Raw genomic sequence first — 12,640 nt, forward strand, 5'->3', positions numbered from 1 at the left:
CTCCATTTTGGGGGGCAGTGAGCCAGACAACCCCGTCTGCCCTTCACTCCTCATCCCCAACCAGCCTCAAACTGAAACTCTCTCCAGCCCCTCCTCCTCTGGGCTTTGTCCCTTTCTGGGGCCAGAAGGGCACCTGATTCCTTTGTTCTCCAACCCTTTGGCTCTCACCTTGCAGGGGGGAAGGGCCCAGGCCATCAGTTGCCAGGAAACAGGCTGTCAGCCCTTCTCTGTGTCCAGACCCCTGCACACACCTGCCCTGTAGGGCTTTGCAAGGATCATTCACCCTTATCTCACCCCCTAGATACTTCAGAACTGCATAGGGGAAACTGAGGCACCCCCACAATATTCAGAGGAAACATTAAGAACAGTCCCGCTTTGTCACACACACACACACACACACAAGTCTAGCTATAGACACACACACTATGGAGTTGAGCTGCAAACACACACACACACACACACATACACACAAACACAAACACAGATGCACACAGCAGAACCCAGTGAGTCCCCTTGGGAAAGCTCCCCGGCCATTTCAGGACACGTCCCCCCTATTCTGCAAAGGTCAGTGGCCGAGTGTCACAGAAACACAAGTGGGGGAGTTCTCAGCCGCACAGGACCCGAGGACGGAGCGAGGGGCCAATGAGGCTGGGGCCGGAGGCAGGCTGGGAACGGGAAGGGTTAACATGAGTGCGGGGAGGGTGGGGGTTTCCCTGGAAGGGTGAGATGAGGCAGGCGATAGGAGGACTGGCTGGGCCACATTCCCCAGCCAGGCAGACAGCTGACACTAGGCTTTGGGGTCACTGGGGCAGCTCACCGACCCTCTAATCCCCTGCAGAAGCCCAGCTGGGAGCTGCTGGGCCATGGGAGCGCCCTGCACCCCAATAACCATCCTTCTCCTGCTGCCCATGCTGCAGGGTAAGTGGGGGCTGGGAGCCAGGATGCCTGGGCCCTATGGAAGGGGAGTGGGGGCTAGTGGTTTAGCACAGAGAGGTGACCTTGAGCCAGGACACCTGGGTTCTATCCCAGATTCTGCCACAGACTCCTTGTGTGACCTTGAGCAAGTCCCGCATCTCTCTGAGTCTCAATTTCCCTGGATGGAAAAGGGGGAGAATGTTCCTGCCTTTGTCTGTTTAGGCTGTGAGCCCTTCGGGGCAGGGACCGGCTCCCTCTGTGGGTCTGGGCAGCCCCCAGCACCACAGGGCCCTGATCTCGGCTGGAATCTGGGCAGCACCTGGCACAAAGGATACCCGGCCCATGTTAGGGTATCCTAGGTCCTATCATAATACAGAGAATACTTGTAACAAAACATACGTCTGTCTGTCTCAACTGCATCTGACTGTCTACATAACATATGCCTGTCAGTCTAGATTGTGTTTGCTCCTCTGTCTAAATTCTGCTTGTCTAGGTTGTCTGTCTCTCTTTCTGTCTTGAATCTGACCATCTGTCTCTACTGGGTCAGTCTGTCTGTTAACATTGTGCCTATCTAGATTGTGTCTGTCTATATTGTGTCTGTCTGTCCAGGATGGGTCTATCTCTCATTACTCACAACAATACAAAATAAATAACCCCCAAAATACTGTAAGTTTCCTTAAGCTGTTCTGTCATTGACAATTTACACAACAAAGACAACACAAGGGACCTCGCACATCCCTGAGGTACACACACACACACACGCTGGAGTTGAGCTGCACAAACAAACACACACACACAGATACAGAGGCACACAGCAGAAACCAGTGCGTCCTTTGGGGGCAGGGACTGGCTCCTACGATGGATCTGGGCAGCACCTGGCACAAAGGATTCCTGGCCCATGTTAGGGTATCGTAGGTCCTACAATAATACAGAGAATACTAGGAACAAAAAATATGTCTGTCTGTCTCAACTGCAATAGTATATGCCCGTCAGTCTAAATTGCATCTCACTGTCTAGATTGCCTCTCTCTCGCTCTAGATTTTGTCTGCCTCTCTGTCTAAATTCTGCCGATCTAGGTGATTTGTCTCTTGACGTATTGTTTCCAACCACCTGTCCGTATTGTGTCTGTCTCTCTATTTAGATTATGTCTATCTAGATTGTTTCTGTCTGTACTGTCTCCATCTGTCTCTATTGTGTCTGTCTGCCTAGGATGGGTCTATCTCTCATTACCCACAATGATACAAAATAAATAACCCCAAGAATACTGGGAATTTCCTTAGGCTGTTCTGTCCTTGGCCATTTACACAACAAAGGCAACACCTGTCCCATACACCCCTGAGGTACACACACAGACACAGACAGACACACACACACACACAGACAGACGCACACAGCCCCGGAGTCTAGCTATAGACATACACACCCTGGAGTTTAGCTGCACAAACACACAGAAGTGCACAGAAGAACCCGGTGAGCTGCCTTGGGAAAGCTCCCCGGCCATTTCAGGACACGTCCCCCCATTTCACGAAGGTCAGCAGCCGGGTGTCACAGAAACACGAGTGGGGGAGTTCTCAGCTGCACAGGACCTGGGGACGCAGCGAGGGGCCAATGCGGCTGGGGCAGGTGGGAGGCTGGGAATGGGGAGGGTTGACATGTGGCGGGGTTTGGTGGTGCAAGAAGCGGTTTCCCTGGAAGGGTGAGGAGAGGCTAGCGATGGGGGGACTGGCTGGGTGACATTTCCTGGCCAGGCAGACAGCTGACACTGGGCAGTGGGGTCACTGGGGCAGCTCACCGACCCCCTAGTCCCCTGTGGAAGCTGAGCTGGGAGCCGCCGGGCCATGGGAGCGCCCTGCACCCCAAAAACCATCCTTCTCCTGCTGCCTAGGCCGCAGGGAAAGTCGGGGGTTGGAGCCAGGATGCCTGGGTCCTATGGGAGGGGGCTAGTGTGTTGCAGCAGGGTGGGCAGGAAGTCAAGATTCCTGTGTTCACTTGAAAGGAGAGTGGGGTCTATTAGGCTAGAGTGGGGGGAGGGGCTGGGATCCAGGACTCCTGGGTCCTATGATAAGAAAGTGGGGACTAGTGGGTTAGAGCAGAGGGGGCTGGGAGCCAGGACTTCTGGGTTCAATTCTCAGTCTCAGCAACAGACACCCTCTCTCGCCCCCACCCTCTGAGCCAGCCCCAGAAATGTACCTTAGGGCTCTTGAAATGCTCTAAATAGTGTAATAACCCAGGGATGAGGCTTCAGCAGGGAAGCGGTTAACAAGATATGAAGTGCAGCTGTGTCCCATGGGCAGGGCAGGGTGCGAAAGACTCAGCTGTTGTCCCAGAGCCAAGGAGGAACCCAGGAATGCTGGCCTCCAGCCCGAACTGCTCTAACCACTAAACCTCCCCTGTCTGGGGAGAGATCCCAGGCACCCTGAGAGCCGTGTGTTATTTTGCACTGTTTACTTTTAGTCAGCATTTCTTTCTGCCTTTCTTTTCCTGTCTTCCTGATTCCTGTTCATTTCTGAAACCGGTTCCCCTGCTTTGTGCCATCTGTGACTCCTTCTCCTGTCTCCCTCAGCTGCACCGGACCGTGGAATCCAGACAGGTATGTAACCTACCACTGAAATCATGTCACCTATCACTTCAATCAGCCTCTGCACCAGGTGGCTGGAAGGTAGTTAATGTGATACCGATTTTTTTAAAAGCTCCAGAGGCGATCCCGGCAATTACAGGCTGATAAGCCTAACTTCAGTACTGAGCAAAGAGTTTGAAACTATAGTAAAGGACAGATTTGTTGGGGAAGAGTCAACGTGGTTTTTGTAAAGGGAAATCGTGCCTCACCAATCTACCAGAATTCTCTGAGTGTGTCAGCAACCATGTGGACAAGGGTGATCCAGTGGATAAAGTGTACTTGGACTTTCAGAAAGCCTTTGACATAGTCCCTCACCCAAGGCTCTGAAGCAAAGTAAGCAGCCATGGGATAAGAGAGAAGATCCCTTCATGGATCAGTATCTGGTTAAAAGTCAGGAAACAAAGGCTAGGAATAAATGGTCAGTTTTCACAATGGAGAGCGGTAAATAGGGGTCTGTACTGGGATTACTGCAGTTCAACACATTCGTAAATCATCGGGGAAAAGGAGTAAACAGTGAGTGGGCAAAGTTGGCAGATGTTACAAAATACCTTGTTAGTTAAGTCCCAGGCAGACTGCGAAGAGCTACAAAAGGATCTCATAAAACTGGGTGACTGGCAATAAAATGGCAGATGAAATTCAATGTTGATAAATGCAAAGCAATGCACATTGGAAAACATAGTCCAAACTATATATATAATATGATGGGGTCTAAATTAGCTGTTACCACTCAAGAAAGAGATTTTGGAGTCATTGTGGATAGTTCTCAGCGGCAGTGAAAAAAAACAAAGAGAATGCTGGGAATCATTAGGAAGGAGATAGATAATAAGACAGAAAATATCATATTTTCTCTCTATAAATCCATGGTGCACCCACACCTTGAATACTGTGTGCAGATGTGGTCGCCCCGTCTCAAAAAAGATATTTTAGAATTGGGAAAAGTACAAAGAAGGGCCACCAAAGCCATTAGGGGTTTGGAACGGCTGCCGTATGAGGAGAGATTAATAAGCCAGGGACTTTTCAGCTTGGAAAAGAGACGACTAAGGAGGGATATGACAGAGGTCTATAAAATCATGACTGATGTAGAGAAAGTAGATAAGGAAGTGTTATTTACCCCTTCTCATAATAGAAGAACAAGGGGTCACGCAAAGAAATGAATAGGCAGCAGGTTTAAAACAAACAAAAGGAAGTATTTTTTTCACACAACACACAGTCAACCTGTGGAACTCCTTGCCAGGGGATGTTGTAAAGGCCAAAAGTGTAACTGGGTTCAAAAAAGAGTTAGGTAAGTTCCTGGAGGATAGGTCCATCCGTAGTTATTAGCCAAGATGGGCAGGGACACAACCCCATGCTCTGCGTGTCCCTAAACTGCCGATTGCCAGAAGCTGGGACTGGATGACAGGGGCTGGATCACTTGATGGTTCCCTGGTGTGTTCATTCCCTCTGGGGCACCTGGCGTTGGCCACTGTTGACAGACAGGACCCTGGGCTGGATTGACCACTGGTCTGACTCAATACGGCCGTTATGAATCACGACGCCGCAGGGTGGTGCTAGGGGGCGCTGTGCTGCAGGGAGCGGGGGGCGCCCTCCCCAGACCGATGCCCGAGGGCGGCGCTAGGGGGCGCTGTGGAACACCAAGCCCCCCACGGGAGGCTGCCTTGCAGCTCAGCGCAGCTCCAGTCCCCTCCACCAGGGAGCGCCGCGTGTCCTCCGTTCCGTCATGGTTCTCTCCCTCCGCCCGCAGCGTGTGGCCAGGCGGGGCCCCAGGACCGGATCGTGGGCGGGGAGGACGCCCCGCTGGGGGCCTGGCCCTGGCAGGTCAGTCTGCAGTATGAGAATCGCCACATCTGCGGGGCGACCCTCATCAACGCGGAGTGGGTGCTAAGCGCTGCACATTGCTTTCCCAAGTGAGTGACTGGGGCTGGGCCAGGAGGAGGCTGCGGGTCGGGAGCGGGGGGCACCGGTAGAATTCGGGGGGAGCCCAGGGCTGGGCTCCTAGGGGGCTGCGGGTCGGGAGCGGGGGGCACCGGTAGAATTCGGGGGGAGCCCAGGGCTGGGCCAGGAGGGGGCTGCGGGTCGGGAGCGGGGGGCGCCGGTAGAATTCGGGGGGAGCCCAGGGCTGGGCTCCTAGGGGGCTGCGGGTCGGGAGCGGGGGGCACCGGTAGAATTCGGGGGGAGCCCAGGGCTGGGCCAGGAGGGGGCTGCGGGTCGGGAGCGGGGGGCGCCGGTAGAATTCGGGGGGAGCCCAGGGCTGGGCCAGGAGGGGGCTGCGGGTCGGGAGCGGGGGGCACCGGTAGAATTCAGGGGGAGCCCAGGGCTGGGCCAGGAGGGGGCTGCGGGTCGGGAGCGGGGGGCACCGGTAGAATTCGGGGGGAGCCCAGGGCTGGGCCAGGAGGGGGCTGCGGGTCGGGAGCGGGGGGCGCCGGTAGAATTCGGGGGGAGCCCAGGGCTGGGCCAGGAGGGGGCTGCGGGTCGGGAGCGGGGGGCACCGGTAGAATTCGGGGGGAGCCCAGGGCTGGGCCAGGAGGGGGCTGCGGGTCGGGAGCGGGGGGCACGGCTGTTGGTCTCTGGGCGCTGACCCCTCTCTCGCCCCAGGCATGCGGAGCTGTCTCGGTACCGTGCCGTCCTGGGCTCCCGCCAGCTGTCGGTCCCAGAGCCCGGCTCCCTGCGGCTGCCCCTGTCCCGCGCCCTGGGCCATGCGCTCTACTCTGGGGAGGGCTCCAGCGGAGACATCGCCCTGGCCCGGCTGGGCCGCCCCGTCACCTTCACCCCGCAGGTGCTGCCCGCCTGCCTCCCGGACGCCGGGGTCCACTTCCCCGCCGGGACCCTCTGCTGGGTTACTGGCTGGGGGTCGCCACGAGAGGGAGGTGAGGAGGGGGGGAGAGGAAGGGAGGGGGCAGGAGGAAGAATAGAGAGGGGAGAGGTGGGGGAGTGGAGGTGGGAGGGGCCATGAGGAAAGGGGGAGGAGAGGGGAACGCAGAGGAGGAGGGGCAAGGAGGGGGGAGCATTGGAGGGGGCAGGGAGGGGGGCATTGTGTCCTCCTCCTCCTCCCCCAGGGTCCCCTCCCCCACCCTGGCAGTGTTAACCCTTCCTTCCCCCCCCGCCCCCCGCAGACCTGCTCCCGGCCCCCATGACACTGCAGCAGCTGCAGGTGCCCCTGATCGACCCACTGCCCTGTGACGCCCTTTATCAGCGCCGGAGATCCATGCGGGAGATCCAGGACGACATGGTGTGTGCCGGCTACGCCGAGGGACAGAGAGACGCCTGCCAGGTGAGAGCAGGGGGCTGAGGGTCGGGAGTGAGGGGCATCGGCAGAGCTGGGGGGCACAGGGGGCTGAGGGTCGGGAGAGAGGGGCATCAGCAGAGCTGGGGGGGACAGGGGGCTGAGGGTCGGGAGAGAGGGGCATCGGCAGAGCTGGGGGGGCAGGGGGCTGAGGGTCGGGAGTGAGGGGCATCGGCAGAGCTGGGGGGGCAGGGGGCTGAGGGTCAGGAGTGAGGGGCATCGGCAGAGCTGGAGGGGACAGGGGGCTGAGGGTCGGGAGTGAGGGGCATCGGCAGAGCTGGGGGGGGCAGGGGGCTGAGGGTCGGGAGAGAGGGGCATCGGCAGAGCTGGGGGGGACAGGGGGCTGAGGGTCAGGAGTGAGGGGCATCGGCAGAGCTGGGGGGCGCAGGGGGCTGAGGGTCAGGAGAGAGGGGCATTGGCAGAGCTGGGGGGGGCAGGGGGCTGAGGGTCGGGAGAGAGGGGCATCGGCAGAGCTGGGGGGGGCAGGGGGCTGAGGATCGGGAGTGAGGGGCACCGGCAGAGCTGGGGGGGGGAGCCGAGGGCTGGGCTAGCAGGAGGCTGCAGGTCCGGACTGAGAGGCCCCGGTGTCACCGATTCTCTCTCCCCAGGGCGATTCGGGGGGCCCCCTGGTCTGCCAGAAGGCTGGGCTGTGGTTCGTGGCCGGCGTCGTCAGCTGGGGCGAGGGCTGCGCCCTGCCCAACCGCCCCGGGGTCTACATCCGCGTCGGCGCCTACCTGGACTGGATCGGGCAGCACGTGCCCAACGCCACCTTCGGGGTGGTCAATATCACCACCTACAGCCTGCCCGGGGGTGGGCCCCCCGGCCCTGCCCCCACTGCCCTGCTTCTAGCCACCTGGCTGCTCCGAATTCTCTGAGCCCCGCCCCCCGGCAGTTAAGGCCACACCCACCCTGATAGGCCACGCCCCAAGGGGAGAGTGCCACGGAACCGCTCTCCAGTGACTCCGCCCCCTTCCAGCCACACCCACCCAGCCACGACATGTCACACCCACCAGTGGACTGTGCCATGGAATCCCCCCTCCCTTGTGGACTCTCCCTCGTGGCCAATGGATGGGTCCTGCCTACCTCGTGTCAAGTAGGACCCCGCCCCCTTCCGGCCACGCCCACCCAGCCACGACATGTCACGCCCACCAGTGGACTGTGCCACGGAATCCCCCCTCCCCTGTGGACTCTCCCTCGTGGCGAATGGATGGGTCCTGCCCACCTCATGTCAAGTGACCCCGCCCCCTTCCAGTCACGCCCACCCAGCCACGACATGTCACGCCCACCAGTGGACTGTGCCACGGAATCCCCCCTCCCCTGTGGACTCTCCCTCGTGGCCAATGGATGGGTCCTGCCTACCTCATGTCAAGTAACCCCGCCCACTTCTGGCCACACCCACCTAGGCACAAGCCCTGCCCCTGCGGGGGAGAAGGACCGTGGCTTCCCCGGAACATGGGTGGGTCACAACCACCACGCTTCAGCCTGCCGGAAATATTCTCCCCCACAGGACCAAGTATGGGTCTGAGCCAGGGCAACAGGGAGGAGACGGGATACCGGGCTAGATGGGCCCATGGGTCTGATCCAGCCGGGTCCCTTGTGCACTGTTTTAATTTAAACGCGAAAGACTGGAATAATAATAAATAAATAATTTACTGTTCTTCAGTGCCTGAATGCAGATTACAAAAGTGCTTTACAAACAGGAATAAAAGAAACCTTAGAATAATTCCAGGGGGCGGGGGGAATGGGACTACTATTGCACATGGGGAAACTGAGGCACAGAGCAAGGCAAGAACAGAACTGAGGACAGAACCCAGGAGTCCTGCCTCCCAGCCCCCACTGCTCTAACCCACTAGACCCCACTGTCCTCCCAGACACAGAACCCAGGAGTCCTGGCTTTCAGATGAGCTGTAGGGCACAGGCCACAAGAAGCAGGGTGTGGACTAGCACCATGGGCGCATGATTGAAGCTGCCGTCTTTTAATTTTTTCTCGCAGTTCCTGTTAGCCACGGAGCTGTGGGCTGTTCCATTCGTGGTGCCCTGGACGAACGCCAGGTCTGGGACGGTCTCTTGGAGCCAGCCGTGGTAACTGGTGACTCGGATGTAAACGCCGGGGCGGTTTTTCTGAGCACAGCCTTCTCCCCAGCTCACCACGCCTGCCTGGACCCAGCTCTGTCCCATTTTACACACCAGCGGACCACCGGAGTCACCCTAGAGGTCAAAGAGCCAGACAAGGGGTTACTGAGATGCAGCCACCTCTGGGGTGGGGCGGGGGGGACCCCCTTGCCCAGCACCGAGGTGCGGCCCCTCTGGGTAGGGGTGCAGGGGATGTTCACAGAGGGACCCCTCACCCAGTGCTGAGACACGGCCCCTCTGGAGTGGGGTGTGGGGGCTGGTTATGTGTGGACACCTCGCCCGGCACTGAAATGCAGCCACTTCTGGGGTGGGGTGGGGGGGCTGTTTGTATGGAAACCCCAGCACCAAGATGCAGCGGACTCTGGGGCAGGCTCTCACCTGGCAGGCATCCTTGCCCCCTTTGGCGTACCCGGCACACAGCATGTCCTCCTGGATGTTCTGCCCTTTGCCCCTGCGGTAGAGGGCGTCGCACGATGCCTGGGCGATGATGGGCACCTCCAGCTTCTGCAGCGTCTCCGGGGCTTTGCCTTTCCCTGCTGGGGGAGGGGGCAGCGGGACAGCTGGGCTGGGAGCCACACCCACTGCCCCTCCCCCTGCCCAGCGGGGTGAGGGGCCACCATAAATGGGGGGGGCATGGATGGGGGGCACAATCCCTGCCCCCCACACTAACTTGTATCTCCTGCTCCTTTCTGCCCTGCATGCTGCATTGCCTCCTCCCTTTCACATCTATCAGCCCTCCTTCTTTCTTCCTTCTTCCCTCCATCGCTCGCTTTTCATCTCTCTGAGTCCCTTCATCTTTCTTTTTCTCTCTTTTGTTCTTATTCCAGTCATTCCTTTCTTCCTTTCTTATAACATTCATTCGTGTCTCTTTCTTTCTTACTTTTGTTCTTAGGCCATTCATCTTTCTTTCTTTCTTTCTTTCTTTCTTTCTTTCTTTCTTTCTTTCTTTCTTATTCTATTCATTCATTTCTTTCTTTCTTTCTTTCTTTCTTTCTTTCTTATTCTATTCATTCATTACTTTCTTTCTTTCTTTCTTTCTTTCTTATTCTATTTCTTTCTTATTCCATTCACTCTTTCTTTCTTAATCATTCCTTTATTTCTTTCTTTTTCTTTCTTATTCTATTTCTTTCTTTCTTATTCCATTTATTTATTTATTTATTATTCCATTCTTTCTTTCTTTCTTTTTCTATTCATTCATTTCTTTCTTTCTTTCTTATTCCTTTTCTTTCTTTCTTTCTTTCTTTCTTTCTTTCTTTCTTTCTTATTCATTCCTTTATTTATTTTTTTTCTTTCTTTCTTTCTTTCTTATTCTATTCATTCATTTCTTTCTTTCTTTCTTTCTTTCTTATTCCATTCACTCTTTCTTTCTTTCTTAATCATTCCTTTATTTCTTTCTTTTTCTTTCTTTCTTTCTTTCTTATTCCATTTATTTATTTATTTCTTATTCCATTCTTTCTTTCTTTCTTTTTCTATTCATTCATTTCTTTCTTTCTTATTCCTTTTCTTTCTTTCTTTCTTTCTTTCTTTCTTTCTTTCTTTCTTTCTTATTCATTCCTTTATTTATTTTTCTTTCTTTCTTTCTTTCTTTCTTATTCTATTCATGCATTTCTTTCTTTCTTTCTTTCTTATTCTATTCATTACTTCTTTCTTTCTTTCTTATTCTATTCATTGATTTCTTTTTTTCTTATTCATTCCTTTCTTTCTTCCCCCCCCCTCCCCCCGCCCCACTTCCAGTACAGCCATGCCCCAGATTCTTTATGTCCTCCCTCCCCACTGTAGCTTTCTCAGGATCTGGGCCCTGTCTCCCCCATCCCCCAACCCCAGCCACACACTTCACTCACCTCCACCTTTGACATCCCCCCAGCCAGTGACCCAGCACTTGGTCTTTGGCAGGAACTGGACCTCGGCAGCGGGGAGGCAGATGGGGACGATGCGGTCAGTGAGGTTCACGGGCCTCTCTAGCTGGACCAGGGCAATATCCCCACTGGAGACTTTGCCCCCGTAGCGGGGGTTGCAGATAATCTTCCCCACAGAGGCAACGACTGCATGGGGGCTGGGGTACAGCTGCTTGTGGGTCCCAAGTAGCACTGAGAACCGGGAAGGGTCCTTGGTCCTAGAGACAGAGAACAGCAGTGAGAGGAGCCCGGGGCTGGGCTAGCAGGGGGCTGTGGGTCGGGAGTGAGGGGCACCGGCAGGGCTGGGGGGAGCCCAGGGCTGGGCTAGCGGGGGGCTGTGGGTCGGGAGTGAGGGGCACCGGCAGGGCTGGGGGGAGCCCAGGGCTGGGCTAGCGGGGGGCTGTGGGTCGGGAGTGAGGAGCACCGGCAGGGCTGGGGGGAGCCCAGGGCTGGGCTAGCGGGGGGCTGTGGGGCGGGAGTGAGGGTCACCAGCAGAGTGGGGGCTGGGCGAGCAGGTGCTGCAGGTCGGGAGCGAGGGGCACCCTGATACTCACTGTCTGAAGCAGTGGGCTGCCGTCAGCACCCACTGTGGGGAGATGAGGGACCCCCCGCAGCGGTGGGTGCCGTTGAGTCTCAGGCTGACCTGCCAGGGCCACTCCCCGTCCCGCGCCTCCGAGCCCCCCACGATTCGCTTCGTAGGGCTCTGACGCCCGCACACTGTGGAGAGAACAGGTGGGAGTTGGGATCGGCTGGGATGGGAGGGGTCGGGGGAGCTGTTATGGGCTGTATGGACCAGCCACTCGCCTTTAGCAACTGCCCTGTGCTGGGTCCTAGACACAGAGAGTCACAGAGAGCTCAGAATCCAGCCCTGGCTCCCTGGGCGTCCGTGGGGTCGCTCCGGATTTACCCCAGAGCTCACAGAGCCAGGACCCAGCCCTGGCTCCCTGGGCATCTGTGGGATCGCTCCAGATATACCCCAGAGCTCACGGAGCCAGGACCCAGCCCTGGCTCCCTGGGCATCCGTGGGGTCGCTCCGGATTTACCCCGGAGTTCACGGAGCCAGGACCCAGCCCTGGCTCCCTGGGCATCTGTGGGATCGCTCCGGATTTACCCCGGAGCTCACGGAGCCAGGACCCAGCCCTGGCTCCCTGGGCGTCCGTGGGGTCGCTCCGGATTTATCCCGGAGCTCACGGAGCCAGGACCCAGCCCTGGCTCCCTGGGCGTCCGTGGGGTCGCTCCGGATTTACCCCGGAGCTCACGGAGCCAGGACCCAGCCCTGGCTCCCTCGGCATCCGTGGGATCGCTCCAGATTTACCCCAGAGCTCACAGAGCCAGGACCCAGCCCTGGCTCCCTGGGCGTCCGTGGGGTCGCTCCGGGTTTACCCCAGAGCTCACGGAGCCAGGACCCAGCCCTGGCTCCCTGGGCGTCCGTGGGGTCGCTCCGGATTTACCCCGGAGCTCACGGAGCCAGGACCCAGCCCTGGCTCCCTGGGCGTCCGTGGGGTCGCTCCGGATTTACCCCGGAGCTCACGGAGCCAGGACCCAGCCCTGGCTCCCTGGGCGTCTGTGGGGTCGCTCCGGATTTCCCCCGGAGCTCACGGAGCCAGGACCCAGCCCTGGCTCCCTGGGCGTCCGTGGGATCGCTCCAGATTTACCCCAGAGCTCACAGAGCCAGGACCCAGCCCTGGCTCCCTGGGCGTCCGTGGGGTCGCTCCGGATTTACCCCAGAGCTCACAGAGCCAGGACCCAGCCCTGGCTCCCTGGGCGTCCGTGGGGTCGCTCCGGATTTACCCCAGAGCT

General features: G+C 57.6%; 2 protein-coding genes across 2 annotated transcripts in view; one reads left to right on the forward strand and one right to left on the reverse strand.

The window, feature by feature from the left end:
- The first annotated feature begins 863 nt into the window (after positions 1–863).
- Positions 864–7,687, forward strand: LOC144265875 (serine protease 27-like). The gene is made up of 6 exons (XM_077818927.1): positions 864–918; positions 3,479–3,505; positions 5,274–5,436; positions 6,125–6,396; positions 6,643–6,800; positions 7,421–7,687. The coding sequence occupies exons 1-6, from the start codon at positions 864–866 to the stop codon at positions 7,685–7,687; spliced, it is 942 nt and encodes a 313-aa protein (XP_077675053.1).
- Positions 7,688–8,708: 1,021 nt separating this feature from the next.
- Positions 8,709–12,640, reverse strand: part of LOC144265879 (serine protease 27-like) — a 7,122-nt gene continuing 3,190 nt past the window's right edge. The window contains exons 2-5 of the mRNA XM_077818931.1: positions 11,395–11,670; positions 10,787–11,058; positions 9,324–9,481; positions 8,709–9,020 (exon numbers count right to left, since the gene is read on the reverse strand). Coding sequence (XP_077675057.1) covers positions 8,709–9,020; positions 9,324–9,481; positions 10,787–11,058; positions 11,395–11,670 — 1,018 coding nt within the window. The remainder of the gene's footprint in view (positions 9,021–9,323; positions 9,482–10,786; positions 11,059–11,394; positions 11,671–12,640) is intronic.

This window comes from Eretmochelys imbricata, chromosome 6 (genome assembly GCF_965152235.1).
Source record: "Eretmochelys imbricata isolate rEreImb1 chromosome 6, rEreImb1.hap1, whole genome shotgun sequence".
NCBI classification, from domain to species: domain Eukaryota; kingdom Metazoa; phylum Chordata; order Testudines; family Cheloniidae; genus Eretmochelys; species Eretmochelys imbricata.